We start from the raw sequence: 27569 nt of genomic DNA, 5'->3' as shown, positions 1-27569 counted from the left end.
CTGCTCCAGCCTTTATCATGGATGACTTGATGACCTATCAATCACTAGTTGTTTGCTTGGATAATCCAAGTTGAAGAGCACTCTGCTTCAGAAAAGAAAAAGCCATTAAAAGTCATTACCTAAAAGTCCCAGTCAAACTCTCCTACCACACACATCATTGGATGAGACAGAAATGAGACAAAAGAGCCAAGGGCCAGGAAAGATAAAATTAATTTATTTGCCCTCACAGCTTCATGGACTGTACTGGGTCCTACAGTCCTATAACCCTGGCTTGCCACTGCTGGCTAAAAAGTCCAGGTTTCTGGAGTGCCTGCTCCCTTGTCCAGAGCTGCACTGAGCCAGGTCCCTCCTGACCCCATCCTGTTCCCACATGCAGAGGGTGCACAGGTTTCCCTGCAGCCAACCCGGACCTGCCTGTGGCAAGCAAGGACTGTGGCCTCCTGGGTGCCTGCAGCACCAATCCCTGTGAGCTGGAATGGATGGGAGGTCAGGCAGGAGGGTGTGGTTCAGTGCAGAGAGCTGCTGTTCTGTTCTTCAAAGGCCATTTTCCCCAGAAGCTGGCTGTCCAACTCTACTCCACTCACAGGCAACTGGAAGAAGTTCATTTCGGCTGCTAAGGCTGCCATGGCAGAAGGGTCCTGTCCAAACTGGGCTCGCAACATCATGTCCATTTTCTCCAATCTCCTCTTGAGCCTCTTAGCCTCTCGCTCTCGAATGAGTCGGGCCTGCCGCTTCTCTGGGGTTTCATTGGCCCGCTTCAGCCTCATGGCCTCACGATCTCGCTGTAGCCGGCGAGCTCGCTGCTCATCTGTCTCCTGCATGCGCTGTAGGCGCTTGGCTTCACGGTCCCTCATGCGTCTTACCTCCCGCTCCTCTGGGGTCTCATTGTCTCGCCGACTCTTCTTGGCTGTGCGTTCTCGTTCAAGTCGTTGTAGCCGTACTTCCAAAGGCTCGTTCTGTCGCCGAAGGGCCCACTTGCGCACACTGGGGGTCTGTGTTTCCAGTAGCTTGCGGTACGCAGCACAGTTGTTGCACACAAGCAGAATTCCAGCAGGGTACACTGGAGGAGCGCAGGCAATGTCCTTTCCTTCAGCGCTGGAGGAGCCCTCACTATGGACTTGGGGTAGAGACTCCATATTAAGTACTTCAGGAAGTTTCTCACTGGAAAGCAAAGACTTTTGATGGTTAGTATTGTATTTCCCTGTAGCAAGCTTCAGCTATCTGTAACTGACTTACTCCTTAACTACTAGGCAAGCTGTTCCAAATCCACCACTGTGAGGGTTGGTACGAATACTTGGATGACCCCCTTCTCTTCTTTGGACTAGAGTATCTACTAAGTTTTAAGGCTCACTCTGAATTAGAAACTGAACCATCTGCCATTAAAACATACCCAGAATAACCTCTACAAGGCAAAGTCAGAATGGCACTTATCTTAGCACTGTGCAGGCCTAGGCCTATTGTGTGAACGAAAGAGCTTGGAGGTGGTTTCCTTCATGCAGATACAGTCCACTGCCTTACCTCCTCCTACCTGGCCCCGCCCATAAGGAAAAGCAGCTTGTGCATTGCATGCACAAGGCAATGGGGTGAGGACAATGTTTCAGTCTTCCCAGAACACAGCAGAGTGTGCCCTTACAGCAGATCCTCTGAATAGTGCAACGGATGTCTATTTTATCATGAGTGTTCTTGCATGTCTCTGCATCACTTTCTAATTGGAAATATTCTGATAGGGAAAGAAAAGCAATTCATTTCCCTTGAGGGCTATCTAGTGCATACTGTCTACCTATCTCTAGTCTCATTACTTGTATTTCTAGATTGTTCTATCAGCTCATTTGCATTACTCATCTCTGGCCTTTCTTTTTACCTGGGAAAGCAGCTCTTATACCCAGTACCTGGCTGTTAGCGCATGGTTAGGTGTTCTACTAACCTGTTAAAAGTGGCATGGCTGGTGAAACGAGCTCCACACACAGCACAGTTAGACCGCTGGTCTTCCGAATGGATTAGGAGGTGGCGACCCAAAGATCCTGGGGAGCTAAGCGCCCGTCCACAGACAGGGCACATGTAACTCTTGGCACTCACCACTGCCGCAGTATGCTGTAAGACAAAGCCTTCATCTGTGAGTTTGTGTTGCCTCCAGGACATCTGCACCCCTTCTTTTCTTCCCTCAGACTGAGGGACTTCCAGCTATTCCTTAACTCCTGGAAAAATCTCAGCCTGATGGCTAGTGTATTTCCAGATGAGCTCAGCCATTCAGACCATTGCTAAGACTTTATTACCATGCTTCTGGCCATATTCTGGGACACATGAATGGCTTGAGGAGTAATAGGGGTCCAGAGCCCTCCTCAGAGTCTGACAGGGATTCATGCTCTTGATAATCTTAGCTTCCCTGGCTCATACTGTGCAGATACAAGTGCAAATGAGCCTGGTGGTGGTGGTGCACCTGTAGTCCCGCTCAGGAGGCAGAGGCAGGCAGATCATTGAGTTTGAGGCCAGCCTGGGCTACAAAGTGAGTCCAGGGCAGCCAAGGCTACAAGAGAAACCTAGAGTACAATGACGTAGTTAGATGAGAACAGTGGCATTTAACAGGAATTCATGGCCTGCTTTTCCACAGTCTTCCGAAGAAATACTTCTAAGGACTCACCCATCTTTATGGGTACAGTCCACAGAGCCTGGTACAACCTGGGCTGTGTACTGCTGTCTCATAAACGTAGACCACTAGGAACAGCTATACTCTTGGTTGGATTAGGGTGAAAAGTTGGTTGCTTTGTTTCCTTTGTTTGTACTTTCACTGACACCTCAGAATATGTCCTTTTGCATTTTAATTATTTTGTGTGCCTGCAGCATGCCTGTGCATGCCACAGTATGTGTGTGTACAGGTCAGAGGATAACAAGTGGCAGTCAGTTCTCACCCTCCTCTGTGTGGGTCCTGGGGATTGTACACAGGTCATCAGGCTTGCTGGCTCACATTATGTGATTTATGTTATTAGCCTTACCCTACCTTTAAAAGCTATCACTGTTAACAGAAGTCAGTTTCTATTCACTACAGAATGGAATGAATAACTTACTAAAAGAAGATTGAAGTACTTAATTTCCATAGTGTGAATGACTGGGAACTCAGACCATTATTTTCTAAGATGCTCTGAGGGTAGAAAGCAACAGCCAGAGGCCAGACCACTGCAGCGCCTGAGCTCTGAGCTGCTGGCACTCGGTCCCAGAGCCCCTTCCCACCCATTCCATACCTGGTACACGTGTGCAATCAGCTGCTCCCGACTCCCACAGTCTAGCTGGCAGAGGGGACACTGGCAGAGTTCAAGCAAGGGGTCAGAATTTAGGTTTTCTGTGACCTGCAAATTCACCAAACAGGCAAGTCATGAACATTCCTCACTAGTCTCTTCCCCATCCCACCTCTATAGAGATCTACACCATGTGTTAGTCTGAGGTTCCCACTGGAGACTGAAGAGGAAAATACTGTTTGAAAGAAAGCAAATGTCTTCAATCTTCAAGGCTCTCTACCCTGATGACCCTGGGCTCTGCAGGGAAGGGTTAGCTTCCCTTCTGCATGCTCCTTATATGAATACTCAGGAAACAATTGAGTTGGAAGCTGGTTCCACAGGACAATCTGACTCTGACTTAAACCTGCGTGCTCCCTGGAGGAGTTCTCACTTCGCTAAGGTGACTACTCTGCTTGGAAAGAAGCGAGAGCTTTTAGGAGTGTTGGGGTGGGGTGGGAAAGAAAGCTGGCATGAAGAGACTGCTTGCCACTTGCCTCATGCTCTACTATTTCATTCCCACTACCAACGGGCTGTTCTGCATTTTCTAATTCTTTCTCCACTTTGACTACCCCACCATCTTCCTCTGATGTGTGGGAAGATACTTCATCTTGTGTGGTCTCCTCTTCGTCACCTTCACTGTCACCTGGAACACATAAACTGGTCACTTGTTCTGATTTTTACAGGAACAAATCCTGAGCTGCTATCTACTTGAGAGTTTGCAGCTACAATGGAAAAAAAAAAAAAAAAAAAAATTTTCAGACTTCAGGTAATAGTTTACATCAGTGCTTTGTGGGCTGAATGGATGAATGGAAACCATCTGTGACTACCATTCATTATGCCATATACATACTACAGAAAAACTGTGAGGCACATCTGTACTAAAAAAGGTAACTAGCCTTCTACATTACCATAAAAATAACTGTTGTTAAGCCAGGCATGATGAGTCACCCCTGTAATCCCAGAACTCTGAGTTTGAGGCCAGCCTGGACTACAAAGCAAGTATAGGACAGCCAGTGCTACACAGAGAAACCCTGTCTCGAAAAAATCAAAACAAACAAACAAACAAAAAAACAAAACAAAACCTGTTTTTGTTTATGAAACAGATTTCATGCAGCCCAGGCTGGCTTCAGTTTCACCATGTATTTAAGAATGACTCTGAATTTCTGATCCTCCTGCCTGTTTCCCAAGTGCTGTGATTCTAGGCATGTACTGCCATGCGTGGCAAAAGAATTATTCTTATTCATGGTTCTCAAATATCTTACACTTGAGATGGTACCTCCCCAAGCACATCACACCAAACTCACTCCCAAAACAAACCTATGACTTAGCAACACCTCTGAGTTTATTATTCTACAGCCATCTGCACAATTTCTTTATGCTATCACAAACAATTCTACACGCCCCCCCCCCCAGGCCACTAATCTCTTCTCTCACAACAAATATCAATACACACTTGCAGAAATAATAACAGTGCTATTTCCTCTTAAGGATATAAGAATAAACTAGTTTAAAGTTATGCCAATTTATAGGAAAAGGGCTATACATTCCAGTAGAAAAGTACAATTATCAGAGCATCAACCTTGAGCAGTTTATTTTTATAGGGTGGAAGGTGTCCAAGTTTACACCCTAACCCCAACCCCGATTTCTTGAGATGGTTTTACTGGGCAACAAAGGCTAGTTTCAAAAATCCTGACATAATCCTCCTGCCTCAAATTCCTTCCCAAGTTTTTTTTTTTCTCTCTCCCTTTCTCCCCCTCCTCCTCTCTCTTCTTCTCTTTCTCCTTCCCTCTCCCTATGTGTAGCCCTGGCTGTCCTGGAACTCTCTAGGTAGACCAGGTTGACCTCACATTCAGAGAACTGCCTGTCTCTGCCCCATAAGTGCTGGGATCAAAGGCATACACCACCATGCCCAGGTGTCCACTTTGTTCTTAATCCACTAGGTAATGCACATTTTAAACTAATAAATTCACTGTTTCAGATGGTTTGTTGGTTTATCTAATGGGTAACTAAATGTGAAAGAAGTGGGGGAAAGTGTCATTATTCACTTTAGACATTAGTAAGTGGGTCTGTTTTAGTTTGGTGAGGAAGAACATGATTGTGGGGTAATCTATGTGTGGCTATTGAATCTGCAAGGTTTGTGTGAGCTGATTTTGTCCTCATTTTGTAAAATAAAGGGGGAAAAACTGACTGAGGGGAAGCCAAACTCCACAATAACAAATGAGGTGCTTTACAGGTCGCACAGGAAGTCACACCAGCGGAAGCTGGCAGTCGGTCAGGGAATAGCCCTCTCATTCCTGCATGGATTCTGGACTCCTAAGGCTACTGTAAGGAGTCTCAACAGCAAGATTCATTTCTTGCTGACAGAGCTACTCATCTCCCTACTATTTTGCATGTTTTCTAAATGTACAATATAAGATTATTTATTTCTGGACAACACTGGGTTAAATTTCCTTTACTGACATATGCCTACGACATCACCCGCTGGTGAGTATACAGGTCTATATTAGATTATCAGTCATGTGTAGACTTCACTTGGGTGCTGAAAAGTATAGTGTGTGTTCATTAAAGCTTGCTTTCACTTTAATCCATCTCAATTGTGAAGGGTCAGCCCAGACTAAATCACACTATATCTTCTCACCAGCATCCAGTATAGAAGACTTGTAGGCTTAATCTAAGGCATGCACAAAATAAACGTTTGTAAATTGTCAATTATCTGAATATTGCAGGAACTTTTTTTTTTTTAAAGTATGCTGTCTAGAAGGATGGTACAACTATTTTTTTTTTTTTTAGAACAGTAGCCTACTAGATGTCTACTCTTTATCTGTTAACAAACTGTTCTGTCTCAAAAAAAAAAAAAAAAAAAAAAAAGGAAAAAAGAAAGATACTGCTGTGTCCCACAGTTTTCCTAGAAATTCTAGGGTTCATTTCTTTGTACCTACCTTACTAGTTGTTAGTGTGTGTGTATGTGTTATGTTGTGTCTGTATGCTTGCTATTGCTTAATTATTAGTTTGGGAAAAACTGTACAACTCTCTTTTGAGTTCAGAACACGTACACTCTCTGTCTCTCTTCTCTTTGATCTCCCCAAGGTTTCAACTGGTTAAAACAAACAAACAAACAAACAAATAGAAATTTCACTCCAAATTGACATTTAATTTAAAAAAATAAATAAATAAAAAAACCTAGTATCAAGCTGGGCACGGTGGCACATAGCTGTAATCCCAGCATTCAGGGAGGCAGAGGCAAGTGGATCTCTGTGAGTTCGAGGCCAGCCTGGTCTACAAAGCAAGCCCAGGACCACTAAGGCTCCCCAGAGAAACCCTGTCTCAGAAAGCAAACAAACAAACAAAACAAATATCAAATGAGGAAGATCAGGAAAGTATAGGTATCTTCCTGGGAAGTAACATAGCTCAAAGTGAGTCTGTTCAGGCAGATTTATGGACCAAACAATCTATGAGCCTTAACTTGTAAGAACTTACACAGAGATCTAGTACGGGCTTTGGTGTGGGAAAACCTGGACTTCAGCATTTAATATGCTACATAATCTTATCACTAAGCAAATCTGTACAACACTAAAACTAGGACCTCCAGGAAAAATTCATAAATGCCACTCTTATATTCCATTAATTACAAATAAATAAATAGACCTAAAGCAAAGGCTTTTTTTTCTTTTACCTGGCCCACAGGGGTCTGAACACAAAGTCCTATATCACAATCACAAGCCTATCTGTATATGGCACTGTGCCAACTACTACAGTCCATGAATTATAAGATCAATATGCCAGCCTGTCCCATGTCTGAATAAACAAACTCAGACCCTGGACACCCACACATCTTCTTAGCTCTTCCTCCCAACCCCCACGCACAACCCCCAGAGCACACAGTCTGTTAGTTCCTCTCCCATTGCCCTGAGTCATTACCAGAAGGTGCAGAACTCACTGCTACTGGAGTCCTGATCTCTTAGTTGCTGGATAGCTTGTCGCTGACTGCCAAGGTCTCCAGGAAAATCAGTTTTCATCATCGCCTGTCGGGCTTGCTCCTCTAGCCCAGCAAATACTTGATCCCCTGGTGGTCACAAGGAAAAACAGTCAGGCCACCAGGTGGGCAGTACATGCCTAGGCAAACTAGTTGGAAGGTCAGACTAGTCAAAGGTAGGAGGCAGGTAGGTACCCTGTATAGAGTCATTCATCTCCAAGCCATGCTGCTACCTCCAGCAGCTTCTGGGTGGAACTGCTCTTCCTGGGCAGTTAGCTTCTCTTAAATCTCCCTATTCTTGACCCTTGAAAAGGTGATTAATCACTACTTTACAAACTTAATTGCAGAGTCTCAATTCATTGCAGCCTTCCATCAGGATTGGAAAGACAGAGGAAAAGTGGTGGGATGGAGGCAGGGCAATAGACCGGGCAAAATTTTGTATTCCTTTAAGTTACACCATCAGAACCCTAATTTATGCTGTTCTACACCCAAAAGCTTCAGGTAATCCTTCTAACTGAATCTCCAATCCCAGCTTTTTTCAACACCCATTCCAAGATACGTTCTGGACTTTCTTCCTGCCTTTCTCTAATGTCTGTCAATTAGCACGATAAACATGTAGCAGACAGGAAGGGAAGATGAGAGCAGATCATATTCTAACTCACGGAAACACACCAACTAACCTACAGCAAATACTACTTATCTAGTCTCCTGGGTCACTGTGGCCTTTGACTTGTATAAAGTGTCCAGAAGCCCTGGACCATGCCTGATTTTACATTTACTTTTCATGAGCTCTGCCTGAGAGCCGTGTTACTGAAGAATTAACCTGCAAGTGCTGTTTAATTTCCAGCAAACTAGGCACAGAGAGAAGAGAGAGATAGGTTTCTCTTATCTCAGTAAGAATGGAAACTACTACAGGCCCGATTCCCCGGCCAGCAAGAGGAAATAATCAAAGCCCCAGGGAAATGTTTATAGATCAGGCCTTTTCTTACTGAGAAGGGAAAGGACAGTAAACAGGTTAAGATTTAGGAGACACAGTACAATTATATGGGAGTTGTTCCTTGGTCAGTGTTGAGGGGGTCAGCTCTATGTGATTTACTTGGTAACTCACCGGGCAAATAATCCTTATTTGTAAATTACTTATTTAGCAAATAAAGTATATGCTAAGCACTAAACACCAACTACAGTTACTATGTGATAGTCTTTATAAGTACTGTATGGTCCTCACCTTCTCTTTTTAAAATTTAACTTTATTATTTGTGTATAGGAGGTATAGATGTGCCATGGTGAATATATGGAGGACAGAGGACAATTTGTGTGTTCTGGGGATTGATGGTTATCAGGTTATAATGCTTACACAATAAGCACTTTTGCCCATGTAGCATCTTGTTGGTCCCCCGACTTTGATTCTCTATATGGTAGGTATTCCTACTTACCTACCTTTCTAACTACCAAATACCTACATTACCTATATGTTATTAAGAAGATAGCCAAAGGTGATGGAGAGATGGCTCAGCAATAGAGTATGTATTGTTCTTGCAGAATTTGGTTCCTAGTCCCCATGTTAGAGGCTTACAACTGCCTATAACTCCAGCTCCAGGGAATACAAGTACCTACACTCTGTGTACATAAACACACAAACACATAATTAAACATAAATGTAAGAAAACTAAGGTCTCAGCATCTACCTCGATACCCTACAGGGTAGAGCCTTTCAGAGGCCCTCTGTGGTAGGCTCCTGTCCTGTTCCCTGTTTTCTCCCTCCTCCGATGTCCACCCTCTTTGCCTTTCTGAATGGGGATTGAGCGTCTTAGTCAGAGTCCTCCTTCCTGATTAGCTTCCTTAGCTGTACAGATTTTAGTATGTTTATCCTATATTGGGAAGAGTGCATGGAATCTTATGAAAAGAAGTGAGAGATAGTAAGACCTGGACAGGAGCTCTACAAGGACAGCAACAGATCCAAAAAGTCTGGGCACAGGGGTCTTTTCTGAGACTGATACTCCAGCCAAGGACCACTCATGGAGATGGCCTGGAACCCCTGCACAGAGGTAGCCTATGGTAGTTCAGTATCCAAGTGGGCTCCATAGTAATGGGGACAGGGACTGTCTCTGACATGAACTGATTGGCCTGCTCTTTGATCACCTCCCCTGAGGGGGGAGCAGCCTTGCCAGGCCACAGAAGAAGACAATGCAGCCAGTCATAATGAGACCTGATAGACTAGGATAAAAGGGAAGGGGAGGAAGACCTCCCTAATCAGTGGACTGGGAGAGGGACACGAATAGGGAAGAGGGACGGTGGGATTGGGAGAGGGAGTTTATTACAAAGTGAATAAACTGTAATTAATAAAAATTTTTAAAAAATTAAAAAAAAAAGAAAATTAAGGTCTATAGTGAAATGAAGTGTTGAAGTCTTAACAACTACACTGTCTTTTCTGGGTTCCTTTTCTTCATCTTCAGTGTCTGTTTCTCTTGGGACAGGGATTAAGCCTAAGGTTTTGTACATGCTAAAAGCAGACTTTTAGCACTGAGCTATAACCCTATGCCCTAAAGTCCAGACTTTGCATGTGCTGCCACCAGAGGTATGAATTCATGTTATAGGGTTTCACAGTCAGTCTGTTCACAACAAATACTTGTCTCTGTGTGACAGACTGGCTCTGATCATAGTGCTGCTGTTATCTTCATATCGAAATATCAATCATCAAAATAATGTTTTCAAGACCACAGTGTAACAAAAGGAAAAAAAAGTAATTCTGACAACATTGCCAGGAGTCATCATGCTGGGTTAGAGAAACTGACATTATTGCAGTTATGACTCATCCTGTGGGTAAGGAATGTTAAAATGTATTCCTAGGTATACAGACTTCAAGAAAAGGAAAAATTAGTTACTTTGCGTCTATTCACTTTTTTGTTGGTTTGTTTGTTTTGATTGGTGGGATTAAAGGTATGCACCACTGTGCCCAGCCTGTGTTCACAACTTCTGAAGCAGCACATGTGCTATAAGTTACTAGTCATGCATCAATTATGAGAAGGCAAAGAGTCAACTGTGCAGAGTGCTTTCTGCTCTGCAAAAGCATTTTACTTCTTCACACTGATTCCACTGAAACAGCAAAAGTACCTGTAATGGTTTGCAATTCCTCTACACTTTTCAGACCCAACGGCCAGAGACAAACCAGGCATTAAGGAATAAATTTTATACTGGCATGTACTGTAAATGTTAGTTACTGCCAGAAGTGAACATACAATTTTTCCTGTCACACTGCCCTAATAGATATCTAAAAGGAATCTAGAGAGATGGCTCAGTGGTTACAAGCACTGATCATCCTTCCAGAGGATCCAGGTTCGATTCCCAGCACCCACAAGGTGGCTCACAACCATCCATAAACTTCAGTTCCCAGAGATCCAATGCTCACCTCTGGCCTCTGTGGGTACCAGGCACACAAGGCAAAACATCCATAGACATTAAACTTTAAAAGATATCTAAAAGCAAAGTGAGCCAGTAATTCAGTGTAATCTTTATCGACATGAACTCAGAATTCTAATAAGTTTAACTATTCCAACCTTTACAGAACAGAATGGAATCTCTTCACTGTGACTTCCCTAAGATTCTTGCTGGCAATCTCAGGGAACTTGAGACACATAATTTTCTCAGTAATATAGAAATACTGTTCTTTTATTCCATTACTGACTATGAAAAAGCCTAAAATAAATATTGTTCTTTAAGGCTGTTCCTATTTTAAATAGCACCATTAAACAATATATATGTGTGTTTTTAAATCTTACAGGTGATTTTATCAAACTTCATTAAGAAGAATAAATGATTTTCCTAGTAGTTACTTTTACCTAATCTCCATATCCAACTGTATAAATTATCCTTTGGGGAGAAGGTAGTAGAAGCTGTTAAGAATATGTTTCCCTGGGGCTGGTAAGCTGGCTCAGTGGATAAAGGCACTTTCCATCATGTCTGTGTGCAATTCCTAGAACCCACAGTCGGAAGCTATCCTCTGATCAACATGTGTGTGCTGTAGCATGCCCTCCCCCCCATACACAAAATAAACACATGTAAGAACTTTAAAAATGTTATATGTCTAAGTATATAGATTACTAGTGATGAAATGTTGTAGAATTGCCTATTTTTATAATGTAGAATTCTTACTTCTGTCTTGTGACTGTTAGAATGAGCTAAAAGTCTTTAGCTCACAGATATTTATGCAGGGTTGCCTTCCTATTAAATGTGGGCATTTATGTGCCTAGTGAAGTCAAGTTTTACAATAAAATCCAGGTACACTTCTCTCTCTTTTCTTTCTTTACATTTGAAATGCAAAGAGTATCTCACTTTTGCCTAGGGATTTGCAGACTAGTCAAGAACAAGGCCAGTTTGAAAAAAAGATGAAAAGATCAAGGTAAAAGTCTTCTAAGGACAAAAGTTTTACCCTGTTTTTCCCGTAGGTCCTTGGTACAGTTTAATATATGCAGTTCTGGGCTGCCTGAAAGTACTCAGTCAACATGTTCTCTGAGCAGATGTCTTATTCAGAAAGAGCAGTAATACTGGGAGGAGGTGCTTCAGACTCCTTCCTAGCTGGCACTCTGAGCAGCCCAGGTGCTATCTATAGGAGCAGCAGTTGCATGCCAGGAAGGCCAGCAGCATGAACGGAGACAGCACCCACTGGCTTCTCAGAAAGGAAAGGACCTGGACGCTTTTACACCTGAAAAGCTTCCAGCCGCAGCTCTCCACTCTCAGTATCTGCAACCTGAGAGCCAGTGTCTTGAGGAAAGCTTTTTTTCCTGGTGGCTTCCTGGATTCTAGCACTGAAACATGAGCAGACAAAGGACTATATTTTTCAAATTCTCCGGACAGTTGATACTTGCACTCAGAAAGGGGAGAAGTGGGAAAACAGGTAGGCAGAATGTCTGTAACACAGGTTTCAACTCGGCAGCAGTTTCTTGATGAGGAGTTCTGGGTTCTTATTCTAAAATTTTGCACTGAATCTAAGGAAATGGGAATGGGCTGTCTGATTTAGATACAAAATCCAAGTAAATAGCCTGCCAGTGGTTTCAGTGGACCCCGTTTGATTCCCAGCACCGACATGGTGGCTCACAACCATCTATAACTCAGAGGCTAAAAGAATGACTCAGTGACCAGGAGCACTGGCTGCTGTTCCAAAGACTCAATCTCAACACCTACTTTTTGTAATCCACTTCCACGGGATGTGATGCCCCTTCTGGCCTCTGTAGGCATCAGAAATGCATGCAGTGCAGACATATACACAAAACACCCATACACATAAATGAAAAATGAAAAGTAAAATAAAATTCCAACTCCAGTACCAGCCCAGTTTGTCTTGGCTTTAGTTGTCTGTGGTGGGAGGAGATGTACGTAATAGATACAAGCTATGTAGACACAGGCACAGGCCACTCAAGCTTTGCTGGGTCCCTGTTTAGTATAATTGTGCTGTCACCCTTACACTTTACTCAGTCTCTGGAGAACCTGTGGTGGGTGATTATAAATCACCGCCTCTGTCCTCTTTATATTCAGGCATATTACATCTGTTTCAGCAGCAACTTTTAAATCTTCCTAAATCAGTCACCTTTACATTAAGCAGCCTTGGAAATCTTCCTATTCCAGAGTAACAACTCTCAGAGACGCATCTATCTCATTCAACACGTCCAGACTTAAAACAGTAAGAGCGCTTGGCTCTTTTCTGGCTTTGTTTTGGTTGTTGTTATTACGGACCTAATTGCAATGTGTTTAATGGTGATCACAGTGCCCTCCCTACAAAAGCTCAAGGAGAAAGTGGGGAGAAAGTCAGGGATGGAATACTAAGTTACGGACAACAGAAAGGGCACTCTTCCCAATAATTAACTAGATTGATAGAGGCTGGAATTCAAAGCTCTGGCTGTAAGATGTTTGTCAGCTCTTTCTGGAAAGGGCTGGCCGGAAAGGGCCAGCCAATACAATATAGCAATGTCCAGATTCCAAAAATGATAAACTAGGCTTTGCTTGTTATGCCTAAATTGGCACAACTGGCCTAAAATTTAGATTTTCTTGTTTCCTTGCTTTATTTTTGTTTAAAGGTTTTGAGTTATAATGATATGGATTTGAGATGAAATATTTCAACAGGAGGATGCCAGTACATGACTTTAATCACACAACAGACAGATCTCTGAGTTCTGGATTAGCCTACAATAAAGTCAGGGCAGAAAACCCCTGCTGATTAGCTACTTACAAAGACAGTCTAGGATTCAAAATCACAAACTTTTTCTTTTTTTTTTTTTTCTTTATTAATTACACTTTACTCACTTTGTATCCCCCTGACATAAATCCACACACTTATGGACACCTGATTTTTGACAAAGATGCCAAATCCATTCAATGGAAAAAAGACACCATCTTCAACAAATGGTGCTGGTCTAACTGGATGTCTACATGTAAAAAAATGAAAATAGATCCATACTTATCACCCTGCATAAAACTGAAGTTCAAGTGGATCAAAGACCTCAACATAAAACTGGACACATTAAATCGATTAGAAAAAAAAAGTGGGGAAGACCCTAGAACTCATTGGCACAAACTTTTTCTTAAGGTTAATTACTATGTTAAGTTATTTTTTTTAATAATGGGTGATATGTCTTTACTGATCTAAAAGGTTGGATTCACACCAGTCTTAGGTTTATGTAAGGAGAGATGATGTCACACTTCTCTGTCCACCAGCTTATTCCTTTAAACGTGAGACATTTTCACAGGGAACAAACGTCGATCATGCCTAAGGCAAAAACAAACAAAAAAACCCACACACGCAGGGGACTATATACAGGCAGCAAAGTACAGGCCAGTCTAGTTAAGTCCTAAAAACTCAAAGACTACAATTCATATATTTAAAAGGTAAAAGCGTCTATCCCATATGAAAAGGGGGCAAGGCAAAGATAGCCACAACAAATGTAAAAACCCAAGTACAAGATGCCTAGGAAATGCTTAAACTCTAAGGGTATAAGGAAGTTTATATAAAGTTTGGCTATACAGGAATAGCTGCCCATTCCATATTGAAAAAGAGACAGGGCAAAGACAGCCATAACAAATGTAAAAACCCAGGTATAAGATGCCTAGGGTATACTTAAGTTCTAAAAGCAAAAGGGAAATGGAGTTTGGAGTTCACAGCCTGAGGTCGAGGGACCACAAGGAAAGGGAGAAAAAAAAAAAAAAAAAAAAAGAAAGGATTAGAAAAGGACATGGACCAGTGCCATATGACCTGTGTGGGGAAGGAACACTTGGCCAGAGCAGCATGGAGGAGATGGAGAACACTGATAAGTATTTTGGGACCATGGGTGGGAGGTAAAGTTAGTTTAGAGTTAATGTCTGCAATGCCCCAGGGTAAAGGCTATTTTATAAAATACAACAGGCATCGAGAGCGAGTTTGATAATACCGCCATAGTAATTACAGCCTAATGATAAACATTTATTAGGCCATACCTTTTAAATCTATGGTAACAAATGTCTGCTACTCAACAGCATTAATGAAAGATGTCACAGTTATCATAACTTCTTGGGTCACACTGTTTCAAATAAAATTCAGTCATCTTAATTTCTTGCATAATCTATCCATATTCTAGTATTTTTGCTTACTTACTGCTTTAAAAAGAAAGTCTTACAGGGTGGGGCTATAGCTGGGAGACAGAGTAGCTGTCTACCATGTGTAAAGCCCTTCACAGAAAGATCATGTGTATCTCTGAATTTTCTTCATCTGCTGCTGGTACTGTACTTTATTCAATTAATCCTTCATAACTGTCATGCATCTATTTTATGAACATTCAGTTAAGAATGCTTCTCTACCCAGATTAGAGAAAAATTATCCTAAATTTGATAGTAATTATTTTGTTTGGTGTATATGTATGTACATATGTGTAGAGGCCGCAGGTCAATGTCTTTCTCTTGTGCTCTCTATCTTATTTTTTTGGACAGGGTATTTCACTGAAACTAAAGCTTGCTGTGTCAGCCAGACTATCTGGCCATCAAGTCTCCAGAATCCTCCTGTCTCTGACTCTACTCCAGGATGGAGATTACAAAATCATCCTCTACACCTACCTTTTTTTTTTTCCAAGTGTATTATGTTTATGTGTGTGTGTGTGTGTGTGTGTGTGTGTATGTTTGAGAGAGGCATAGAGCAAATACTGAATGTCTGTAGGCTAAAGGACCCCTTGCAGGAGTTGGTTCTTTCCTCCTACCATGTTGGTATTCAAAGCAGGTTACCTGTTGAGCCACCTCATTGGTCTTCTCATCTCATTTTTGGTTTTGTTTTTACTTTATTTTCATTCACATGGGTGCTGGGGACCTGCACTTCCTCCTGCTTTTATAACAAGCGCCTTGCCCACGGAGTCACCTCCCAGCCCTTGTTTTGTTGTTTTTGTTGCTGTTCCTCACTATGTAGAAGACACAGCCTGGATCTCAGCGGCTGTCCTTAGCTGAGGAGGGAGATTCCACAATCCCTGTGTATATCCTTGACTCTAAAGCCAGAACCATGTGGCCAAAGCTGCCAAGTTTGCTGCCTGAAGGGGCTGGAACTTGGCTCCTTGTCCTATTACACTGGTATAAGCTTTCTGTTGTTGATGATTTCCTACACTGATTTTTTACACTGCTTAAGTTTTTCTTTAGTCTTTTTCAAAAGTTGGAAATTAGTTGGATGGGGTCTTACTGAGGGTCACACAGCCTGTGACTTTGGCTAAATGAAACTTCTGCTTGAGGAAGTCTCCTTCTCTAACAGATCACATGCAGTCTCCTTCCTTCTGTTCAAACCCACTTTTACCCTCTAGAGCTCTGTTTAAGTTCATGGTCGGGGGCCTATTCCATCAGGCATTCCATTGCTACCCCAGCCAGTGAAAGTGTCCTTACTCTTTAACTTCTGTGGTATACATAGTCTGTAGTCCCCCTGTTTGGCATACAGCAGCTTGTATTTTTATGTTTCTTCTGTGTGTATGTGTAGCTGCATTATAGTTATATTATACTGTTTTATAGTCTTTTTTTTTTTTTTTTTTTTGGTTTTTCCAGACAGTTTCTCTGTTTAGCTTTGGCTGTCCTGGACTTGTTTTGTAGACGACACTGGCCTCAAACTCACAGAGATCCAAACTTGCCACTGCCTCCCCAAGTGCTAGGATTACAGGTGTGCGCCACCACACCCGGCTAGATACCTAGTACATTTTCATATAAGTTTCCTGCAATTGTTAATATTAAGGATGAATTAAATGCATATACCCTTGAACTTATACTTCAAATCCATATATGGAAACCATTAACCCTTTCTTCTCCTCCACAAATGAGTGTGAGCCTCTCATCCTTTCGGTTACTCTTTCATTCCAACCCTCATCTTCCCAGGTTCCAAAAGACAAAGTCCAGTACTCACAGTGAACTTTATTTGGATTTGTCTGCTTCCTACGGGACATGTTTCCCTGATCCAAAAGCTCTGCTCTTTCCCAGTTTCACCACTGGATATGTTACCACCTCCTTGTAAGGTGCTGACCTGCCAAAACAGACAAAAAAGCAATAATTAGCCTATTATTTTCCCCAGAAATTACAAAATTAGAGATGTAAAGACCTTAAAAAATACATCTTGAGGATGTATTCAGCTATAAATAACTGAACTAATGAAATGAGTATATAAATCTTAAACCCAATGTTAAGGTCCCAAGGAGCCTAAGAGGCAACTTTTTTTTTTCTTTCCAAGACAGGGTTTCTCTATGTAGCCTTGTGTCCTGGACTCACTTTATAGACCAGGCTGGCCTCAAACTCACAGAAATCTAGCTACCTCTGCCTCCCTGAGTGCTGGGATTCCAGGTGTGTGTTACCACACTTGGCTGAGGCGACTACTTGTAGAGGGCTTATGAGAATACTTCTCGAAAGCTGTCTTTAGAATGCAGACTACTACCAAATGCTCACAGTCAGGGTCACAGGACAGAACAGGATGCAAATTCAGTCAATCAAGGTAAGAAGTACTGTGGGCTAAAGGGATTACTCCCACAGATGTGGGGCAGAGTAAAGAGGTAACAATGACTTGCCACGTGCAGCTGGAAGTCAAGGCATGCAGTCTGCACCTCTAGGTAGCTCTCTAAGGGATGAGCTCAGAGGTGGCAGAGGATCACCTATTGGCAGTGCAGGCATACTGCCAGGCAGCTGGCAGGATGGCACGAGCGCAAATCAAACTTCCACCTCATGAGACAGGCTCTCACCCCAAGAACAGATGACAGCCACATTGTAAAGTACTACTTCAGTCTTCCAACGTGGAACACCCACTGGCCCTGCTCATTTGTTCCAGAGAGGCATTCAAAGATCACAATTTTATAGCCTTTTCTCAATTCTGCGATGTAGCAGGGAGATCAGGGAGGAATAAAGAGAGAAGCTCCCCATAGAAGAACAGCAGAGCTGTGCATCTGCCGCTCTGGCAAAGTCTTTAGCCGTCAGCTTCCTTGTTAACTACAAGACTGGCTCAGCCATAAGCACTGTAAGAGATTCTAAAGTGGATTAGTTGCAGAAGCCACAGCCTTTTCTTTAGAAGACAAAGGACTAGGGATATGATAGTGTGGCAGAGCATTTGCCTAGCATGTGCCAGGCCCTGCGTTCAATTCCCAACACCACAAAACAAGATAGACAAATATACACCACAGTAAACAAATGTGAAATGAAAAAAGAGTTAAGAGTCTTTTTTCTGCCAGTTAGGGATGTGGATTTTGTTATTCCCCATTCAGTTCCTGCCTTCTTAAACTGGACTCAAATAGAAATATATAATTCCTTTAGAGAAACTCCTAGTTGTACTGTGCATTCCAGTTAATGAAGACTCACCTGCTAATGCCAACTAACTCCTCTATGTAGCTAGACAGGCCCTCAAACCTGTAATCAGACCCTACCTCCCCTTACCAAAAGAAGAAAGAAACCGCAAATGGCAAAGACGGGCCTCCACAGGAAGTAGCAAAGGAAGCAGCTTTCAGGCAGTCTTCTATCATATCTGCATACCAAACACAGTTCTTTTCAGACCTTCAATTAAAAAAAGGAAAATAACTCCTAATGTGTAAAACAGAAAAAACAATTTTAGAGAGCAATTTAATGTCAATACAAAGGTTATGTATTCTGTTTTTCATTTTTTCCCCCTTGGAGACATGAGTCTCTTGTATCCTTAGGGGGTCTTGAATTTCTGATACCCCTTCCTTAAGAGAAAACAGGCAAGTATCTCCATCCCCAGTTTTTCATGGTGCTGGGGTTGGAACCTAAAGCTCTGTGCACAGTAGGCATAATGGCCAAGCACTCTGCCAACTAAGTTACATCCCCAGTGGCCAAGGGTGGTCATCTTTCTCGGACTTACTCTTTTTCAATATTGTGTCTTGCCCTTGAACCCCCGGGCTCAGTCACTGTCTGGCCTCAGCCTTCTGACTAGTGGGATTAGAGGTGTGCATCACTACACCTGGTTTTTTCTTTCTAGTTATTGTAATGCAAACTGTGATGAATAGCACACTTTAGATCTTTTACTGTCTGTGAAGTCCCAAAGCCGAAAGCTGAATGAGATGTAAATTTTTGCACACTTTTCTACTGTATAACGAAAACCAAATGAAATCTCATCTACATTTACCCTCTGAAGTTCAGGAATCGGAGCTCTAAGATGGAGACGCTAAAGTCTGTGAGTCAGGCTTTATTTAGATCATCTTGGCAAGACGACGGTTTAATACTAAAGCTGCCCGGCGAAGAGATGACGGATGTGCGGCTACAAGGCTGCACAGCCAGCAGGGCAGCAGCGTCCACTGCTTTCTCACGATCCTCCTAGTGGCCCAGTGGGGGAACTGACCAGATGGTACCTCAGGGGACTTCACACCTGAGGGATCAAAGGAAAATAAACACACCTTCCCTCCCACAAAACAAAGACAAGCCACAATAATTAAAACACCCACTAGAAGAAAAAGTCCAGAGGAGGGGGAAACCGACAAACGGCACTGGAAGGACACACCTGACCCAAACAGCACAATGTCTGAGGTTAGTTTTATGGGTGGCAAAACCCTATTAAAACAAAACAAACGGTACAAAAGGCCACTCGGTCCCTTTTGCTCTCAGCACTGCCCAAATGTGAAACTTAAGCTAGGGATGTAACTCTAGCTGCCTGAACATCTTCAGCTGGGAGGAAACTGGGAGGAACAGTAAACTGAGAATCTGAGCTACAAGGGATGCTACATTTAAAGGGAGGGTGTTTTTTATTTGTTTGGTTTTTGTTTTGTTTAGTCATCTGTAGAATAGAGAGTCCTCGGGAGGGTGCACAGACCCCCTCCATCCCTGCCTCTATTTAAGGCCAGCCTTTAGAAAAGAAGATGCATTCCCACCTCCAGCTCTGGTGAGGTTCCCACGAAGCAACGTAAACTCGCCCGAATCCAAGTGATGGGAATCTGCCAAAAGGGAGAGAAGAAAGGTGGTCACACAGCTGTTTCACTGTCCCCGGGGCTGGAGCTCGGGTGTGCTATCAGCTGAGACGGCCCCTCCGGCTTTTTCAAACAGGGGTACAGGTAAACCCCAGGTGGTGTCAAGACTGGAGCCAGGAGTCTCCGAGGCGTCTCGGACCTACGCGCAGACCACTTAGCCTTCTCCGAAATCTAAATTTAGTAGGTCCTCCGCCCGCCCCGGCCCCCCGCCCAGTCCGCTCTCCCACGCCCATCCTCCCCTCCCCCAGCTCCACCCCAGCCTGACGCCGGCCCGCGAGGCCCGCACCCCGCCGCGGCAGCACCCAGCCCGCCCCTCCCCGGGAGCGGGCAGACAAAAGGCGGGCGGCGGCGCGGGGCGGCGGGAGCTACTCCGGCTGCTGGCTCCCGGCGCGGGGGCGCTTTACCCGCAGCCTCGGCGCTCCGCGTCCCTGGGCCCCGCCTCCGGACAGACAGACCGCGGGACAATGGACCCCGGCCGCAGCTCGGGCTGGCCGGGCCGGGGCTCCCCGGGACCGGGCCCCAGGCCGGCAGAGGGCGGCTGCGGGCCGCACCGGCGGCGGGTAGGCGAGGGGCGGCGCGGCAGACAGACAAAGCCAACGGCAGACAGACGGACGGAGGGGGAAAAAGATGGCGACGCGGGTGACGGGAGCGCGCCGTCCGCGCTCTCGCCGCGAGTGGGGCGCGTGCCAGAGCTTCACCTCTCTCCGCCCGCCGCCGCCCCGACCCCTCCCTGCTCCGGAGGCGCGCGCCTGGCGTTGTGGGCGGGGCCTCGGGGGAAAGGGTCCGGGGAGGCGGGGCTTAGGGAGCGTCCAATCGCTGGCGTTCCGAGGGGCCCCGCCCGCGTCCGGGAACGGGAGACCCCTAGCCCAGCGCCGCCGCGGCTTTCCTCGGCACCTCCGCGCCCCTTCTCAGGTGGCGAACTCCGCTCAGCTGTCATCTCCCCTGGCTTCCTATCCCAGCATCGAGTTCAGCCACAAAACCCACATGCCCCAACCACAGCTCCGCCGCAGGTTTCCCCTTCTCCGAGGCTGAACCTGAGCCACCCGCCCCACCGCTTCTTCAGCTCCCACGGCCGTGGGAGGGACTGAGTTCGGCAGTCAGAACCTCAGAAAAGGGTTAGATTTATTTGGGGTGTTTGCCTTTCCGGATGGTTACAGACACAGGACCTAGGTAACTGGTGGTCCTCGCTGCCGTCTAAAAGGTATTCGAAAGGTTGAGCCAGCGTGGCTAGACTCACTGCCTCCTAACGCGACTCCCGTTATCGTCCCCTTCCTTATTTCTCCGTCGTCCTCGCTCTTTTCCCCTCATTCTCTAGGTGGAAAACCCAAGCTTACCTCTCAGGTGTCTCCTACTTTGAGAAGTAAAGTGCCACGGGAAGAGAAACCTGCTTTTAGAAGGCCCAGCTTTCAGTCCCAGCTCTGCCACTGACCAGTCTGTTAACTCTGGGCAAGTCACTTCCCCATTCTGGACCTCTCCTCTCAAGACTTGTGCCTCGAACGTAAAACAATCTCTGAAAGTCCTGTGCGAGTTCTCTTACGATTCCCGGCTTCCCAGAGGCAGAACTGGTGAGGGTTGGTGGCTCTTGCTGATAAAAAGACAGGTCAAAGGATTTGCACAAAGCAGTCTTGCAAATTCTTCTTTCCTGAAATCTCGAACGCCATGCCATTGCCCACACCTTGTGTAGAATGAGCCAGAATTGAAGAATTCTGAATTGTGTAGAATGGCTGAATTGAAGAAACTTGGTTCTTGACAATGTTGTAGGTAAATAGCTTTCTTTCTTTCTTTCTTTCTTTCTTTCTTTCTTTGTTTCTTTCTTTCTTTCTTTCTTTCGCCTGGGATAGGAATTACTATTCAATATAAGTCAATAAAACATTTTAAATTTAAGAATTTGATTTGTACACATATCCAGGAAATAAAAGCATTCTCACCAAAACAGCTTTTAGACTGTTTTGTGTATGAATAAAAGCCGAAATAACATTAAGACCTCAGTAATTCCTTTTTGTTGTGTTTGTTTTTTGAGACAGGGTTTCTCTCTGTGTAGCCCTGGCTGTTCTAGACTCGCTCTGTACAGCAGGCTCGTTTTGAACTCACAGAGATCCACCTGGCTCTGCTTCCAAAGAGTGCTGGGATTAAAGGATGTGTACCACCATGCCCGGCTGGACCTTAGTAATTTCTGATGACATAAACTTAGAGATGCAACATGGCCTTGTTATAGTGCTTTGAAATTTACCTGGCAGACATTTCAACAAGAAATAGCTGACTGACAAAAATTAGCCCCCTATGAAATGTCTTGAGGTTGTTACTAAATTATTGTGTGCAGCTTAGATTTGAGGGTAGACAGGACTTGGGTTCACTCCCTAGCAATTGTGGAGGGGGTGCTGCTGGGCTGCCTATGATATAATGGGATGGCAATAACGCTATTCTTGTAAGCTTCCTGTGTTCTTTTTTTTTTAATAATTTATTTAATTTTATTTTATGTGCATTATTATGAAGGTGTCAGGTCCCTCAGAACTGGAGTTACAGACAGTTGTGAGCTGCCATGTGGGTGCTGGGAATCGAACCCAGGTCCTTTGAAAGAGCAGACAGTGCTCTTTACCGCTGAGCCATCTCTCCAGCCCGCTTCCTGTGTTCTTAAAATGTCTCCACAGTGTTGTGATTCAGGTTCATGATGAAGTAATGAAAAAAAAAATGTATCTAATAAAGCACCTATTTTTCCTCTGCCCTCACCTAAATTTGTTCTAGATCTGGAAGACTTTTTAATTACCAATGGATTTTCTTCCCCATTTTTGCTGTGTCTGTGCCATGGCACACGTGGATGCATGGGTTCATGTGTGAGTACAAGCGCTCATCCACAAGTGCGGAGGTCTGAAGACAGCTCTTTGCCGCTGTGTAAACCAAGCTGGTTAGCCCCGGGAGTGGCTGGAGATTTTTCTATCTCTGTGTACCCGTCTCCCCAGAGGGATAGGAGGATTTAGGGATGCTTTTGCTACTGTGTCCAGCCTGTGTGTTGGTTCTGTGATATTTGAACTCAGGTCATCGGGCTTCTGCTTTTGAATATTAAGCACCTTACCCTTCTAGCCCCAGTTTTACTCCTCTCTTTCTCACCTGTGCTTGTTGCAAAGTGTTCTGCCATCTCAGTTATAAAGTACTGAGATATCTTCCTAATCCATGTTTCCCTTTTGTTGTTGTTTGATTTCAGCTCTGGAGACTGAATCTATGGCTTGTTCATACTAACTTCATACTAAGCACATACTTCAAACACTGGGCTACCTCACCAGTCTTGAAATCCATTTTATATTTATTGGATTCTGCAATTATTTCATTAAGAATTTACATTAAAATAGCAATGACAGGAAAAATATTAGTTTTTTTTTTGCATGGATATGTGTGTATCCTGGTATGTCTGGATATGCATGTATATATGTGTGTGTGCTGGTATACCTGTACATGTGTGTGCATGTGAGTGTCGAGGCCAGAGGTTGATATCACATGTGGGAGGAATTTAATCCAGCAACATGACTCCTCAGGCTGGAATACAGACACGCCCTCAGTATACACTTTTAATCCTAAAAAAAATGAAGGTAAAGTCAGTTGTAGAAAAAAGCACCATGTCTAAAAGCGATGAATCAGAGAAAGAGTTGACAGAATACTATATGCCCAACTCTCATGAGAATAGAAAGGAAAGGGAGGCAACTTAAAAGGGAGGAGCAGAGACGAGGGGCAGGTGAATGTGGCAATTTTACTGGGACAGCTGTAGAGAGGCAGGTTGCAGAGAGAACAAGCTAAACACAGGTGAAGACAGCATGAGTCAGAGAATGAGAAGGAGACACTGTTGAGACCTGCTCCTTTTGGGTAGCCATTTCTATTTTCAGGCCTAATAGCCACATCATCTCAACTTGTGGCTGATAGCAAGAAAATTTCTCCGTGTAAGGTCAAGTTGATAAAACAAACAAACAAACAAAAAAAAAACTGTATTTAGGTTCGGCATACTCTATGGTCTTGCTACTGCTAGAAATTCCCCAACCATAAGCTCAACTGACCCTAACTGTAAACTACACTTGGGACCAACCAAATTAAAGGTCAGCAAGAACTGCTTTGTCTGAGTAGCAAAAATAACGAGTCAGAGGTGACCACCCTATTCCATTGTTCCCCACCGCCCTCCATGTGAGCTCATTGCGGATTTTGCCTTTATAAGCTAACTCTGAATGACACTTAATGTTATAGTTTGGCTCCTGAGTCCACTCTATGACCATGGTCAGTCTCAGGATGTTGCATATCTAAACATCCATATCTAACTGAGATTGGTGTCTGAACGGTTTGTGCAGCTTCCTCTGGACCCAAACAACAGAAGATCAGAACAGGTTGCTAAAGTTAGTTTGAGGCCAAGCAGAGCAATTCAGTCAGGGGCTGAGAGGGAAGCCAGATTGAATCAGTCAGTTTGGTAAGGAGTTTGAACCAGAACAGCTGAGTTGAACCAGCCAGCCAGAGTTCAGAAAGAGCTAGAAAGGGTGAGCTTAATCAGCAAGAAATCTCAGAGGCTGAAAAGAATTTAGGCCTAGATTAGGTTGTACAGAGGCTCAGAGCTTTCAGGACTAGGCCTAGGTTAGCAGACAGAGGCAGTAAGCCTCAGAGAGGACAATTAAATCAGGTGAAGAAAAGTTACTTTAACTGTCGTACACCTCTCTTCACCTTATACATTAAGTCAGGGTGTCTCACTTGAACTCAGAGCTTGGCAATTCAGCTAGTCTAGCTAGCCATCTTGGTCTGGGGGCCTGTCTTTGTGTCCTGAGCAGTGGGATTACAGGTAGCCTACTTCATGCTTCCAGCAGTTACACGGGTGTTAGTCCTCATGCTTTCAGGGCAATCTCTTTGCCTCCTGAACCATCTCCTTAGCCCAGACACCTTTTTGAAACGTAAACTATAATTCATGAGAGCTGGTGCGATGGCTCCACGGGCGAGAACACTTCCTTTGAAAGCCTGCCAAACTGGGTTTAGTCACCAGTACCCATATTCAGGAGACCTGGCTCCAGGGTTACCCCTCACCTTGACAGAGCCACCATACCACATGCCTTTCTTTCTCCTCACTAATAAAAAACCTATCTTTAAAGTATAATTCACGGGCTGGAAAGATGGCTCGGGGGGGGGGGGGGTGTAAGAGCACTTGCTATGCAAGCATGAAAACCTGAGTTCAAATCTCACCCTTGGATAATTATTGGCCACACACAGGCCTACAGCCCTACAGCTGTCTCATAGGGAGACAAGGACTGCTTGAGCCTGTTGGTTGCCTCCAAGTTCAGTAAATTATCCCATCTGGTGCTGGTAATTGAAGCCAAGTCTTCATGAATGTTAGGCAAGCACAATTCCAATGGAGCTGTATCTCCAACCTTATCTCTTTCCTTATCTTTTGGTTTGTTTTGTTTTTAGACAGAATTTTGCCATGTGGCCCTAGCTGGCCCTCGTACTTGGCTCGAGAGTGCAGGCTGGCCTCAAACTCACAGTATAATCCCGTGTGATGGTTAAACTTACCAATTTGATGGGGTTTTAGATTCTGTGTGTAAAAATAATTCTGGGCATGTCTTGAGGGATTATCAAGATTAAGTGAATTAAAGTAGGAAAACCCAACCCTAAATGTGAGTGGGGCCAGCCCTTGGGTTGGGGTCCTGGACTCAATCCAAAAGGAAGAAGCCAGCTGACCATGGCCATTCACTGCTGTCTGCTTCCTGACCACAGATGTGAAGTGACTAGCTCCTTCCTCTGTGGCTCCTCCGACATGGCGGACCATATCCTGGAGCAGTGAGCCGAGACAAACCTTCCTTGAGCTGCTACCGTCAGGCACTTTTTATCTCAGCAACAGGTAAGTACTCTAGTTTCCTTTCTGTTGCTGGGATAAAAAACATCTTGACCAAAAGAAGCTGAAGGACTAAAGGGTTTATCTGGCTTAGAATCCCAGAGCATGGTCCATCCTTCAGGGAAGTCATGACGGGAGCCTGGAGGCTGGCCTGCTCGCTGTTCCCACAGTATTACCTCAGACTGATGAATTCACTTCACAGCCAAAGAAGTTCAGCCGGACTACGGAAGATTCTTCCCGAGGGCTGGTAAGCAGCCTTGTGCTCAGCTGGTTTTCTGATGCATTTCAGGACCACCTGCCTAGGGAATGGTGTCTCCATCTATTAACAGGGCTTCTCTGTTTTAGCCCTGGCTGTCCTGGAACTCTCTCTGTAGTCCAGGCTGGCCTTGAACTCACAGAGATCTGCTTGCTTCTGCCTCCCAAGTGCTGGAATTAAAGGTGTTCTCCAAGGCTGCCTAGAGAACAATGTCTTCTAAACAATTTATTGAGATTCTCTTCCCAGATACTTCTAGGTTATGTCAAGTTAACAGCTAAAGCTAACCATGGCAAACAGCTTAATACATTCTGCTTCAGTTTCCTGAGGGCTGGGATTACAAGTGCGGGCCACTGTGTAACTGAGTTGTCTTTTATTTTATTACTTTATTTGATTTCTATGTGTATGGGCATTTTGCTTACACGTATATTTGTGCAACATATACGTGCCTGATACCCAAAAGGCCATAAGGGGGCACTGGATCCCCCTGAACTGGAGTAACAGATAGTTGTGTGCCACCAGGTGGGTGCAAAGAATTCAACCCAGATCTTCTAGAATGCAGCCAGTGCTCTTAACACTGAGCCACATTTCAAGGCTAGGTGGTGCACACCTGTAATCCCAGCACTCAGAGAGGCAGAGGCAGGCAGACCGTTGTGAGTTCAAGGCCAGCCTGGTCTACAAAGTGAGTCAGGACAGCTAAGGCTACACAGAGAATCCCTGTCTCAAAAACAAAACAGAAAAACAAAAATAAGACTTTTGCTCTTATAGTTAGATGTTTGGTTCCTTCTGAATTAGTATTTGTACAGTGTGAACAGGAAGAGCCGGTTCTATTCTTTTACTTGTGATTATCTAATTTTTCTAGCATAAGTTCAGTGTGGTGCTGCAGGCCTAGAATTCCAGCACTCAGAAGCCGAGGCCGGAGAATCTTGAGTTTGGGACTAGCCTGGGCTACAAAGTTAGATTGTGTCTAAAATCTATTGGCGTACTTTTAAAAAACTATATTTATCTTTTTTCCTCCCTACTCCATCCCAATCCCTTCCAACACCAGGTAGGAGAGAGAAAGGGTTGGTGGGAGAGGGGGTACAGTTCTTTCTTAGCTGCTTCCTGCTGGTTAGGGCCGTCGGGTTCCTTGGAGCCAGTCCAATCTTCATTTCAGGAGATCTCAACTTTCTTGTCTCCCAACAGCAACCAGGAGCAATGGGGGTTGGTGGTGGAGGGATGCAGCAACAGCCTTGTTCTTTCCCGGTGCTCCACACACTCTGGACTCTGGCATTTATTCTCTCTCCAGAGTCCTCAAATTTAAACTACCTGCAGCTGGCAAGGAGCTCCTCTCAGAGCCTGTATGAGGCAAATAGTTTGCTGCTGTGGACCATCTGAATCAGTCCCACATCCCACACCTGGGACCAAAACAAAAACATGTCTACATCCATGACAAAATTACTAGGACATTGATTGGTTGATTGATTGATGCAGGGTCTGTGCAACCTTGGCAGGTCTGGAACTTGATGCATAGTTCAGGCTTACCTGAAACTCATAAAAATCCACCTACCTCAGGTATGTGCCACCATGCCCAGCTAGAATAACTTTTGGAAAAGACTTCTTCCTTCGCTGAATTCTCTTTATAGCCTTGTTTAGCAACAGCTGGCCATAAAGCGCAAGGGCTTATCTCTGAACTTTCAGTTCTATTTTATTGATCAGTATGTCTATGCCAGCCTTACATAGTCTCAAAGAGAATCTCACATTAAAAAAGAATGTGTTCAGTATGTAATGTATTCATGTGGATACACGTGTG

General features: G+C 44.3%; 1 protein-coding gene across 5 annotated transcripts; it reads right to left on the bottom strand.

The window, feature by feature from the left end:
* Positions 1 to 198: 198 nt before the first annotated feature.
* On the bottom strand, positions 199 to 20346 carry Znf821 (zinc finger protein 821). Of its 5 annotated transcripts, none has more exons than XM_055621315.1 (10): positions 20081 to 20346; positions 19581 to 19643; positions 18842 to 19081; positions 18136 to 18252; positions 16628 to 16744; positions 7207 to 7332; positions 3764 to 3912; positions 3237 to 3341; positions 1925 to 2091; positions 199 to 1161 (listed from the first exon to the last, which is right to left on the bottom strand). In XM_055621315.1, the coding sequence occupies exons 5-10, from the start codon at positions 16665 to 16667 to the stop codon at positions 507 to 509; spliced, it is 1242 nt and encodes a 413-aa protein (XP_055477290.1). In that variant the 5' UTR covers positions 16668 to 16744; positions 18136 to 18252; positions 18842 to 19081; positions 19581 to 19643; positions 20081 to 20346; the 3' UTR covers positions 199 to 506. The 5 variants fall into 5 exon arrangements, with proteins under 5 accessions (XP_055477290.1, XP_055477292.1, XP_055477291.1 ...); XM_055621317.1 differs by having other exon boundaries at positions 18136 to 18223; XM_055621316.1 differs by lacking the exon at positions 18842 to 19081.
* Between the last annotated feature and the right edge of the window lie 7223 nt (positions 20347 to 27569).

The sequence above is a fragment of the Psammomys obesus genome, unplaced genomic scaffold (assembly GCF_907164565.1).
Source record: "Psammomys obesus unplaced genomic scaffold, mPsaObe1.curated_primary_1811, whole genome shotgun sequence".
NCBI lineage: Eukaryota > Metazoa > Chordata > Mammalia > Rodentia > Muridae > Psammomys > Psammomys obesus.
Note: the sequence above shows the minus strand (reverse complement) of the source record. Positions and strands in the feature narration are given on the sequence as shown.

What these genes read in the sequence shown, in the direction of transcription:
- Znf821 (XM_055621315.1), bottom strand. Translation starts at nt 16,667, where the DNA reads ATGTCCCGTAGGAAGCAGACAAATCCAAATAAAGTTCACT. An exon ending in TGATTGCACACGTGTACCAG is followed by an intron (nt 2,092 to 3,236) that starts GTATGGAATGGG and finishes TTTGTCTTACAG; the next exon opens with CATACTGCGGCAGTGGTGAG. An exon ending in AGCCATGCCACTTTTAACAG is followed by an intron (nt 1,162 to 1,924) that starts GTTAGTAGAACA and finishes TTTGCTTTCCAG; the next exon opens with TGAGAAACTTCCTGAAGTAC.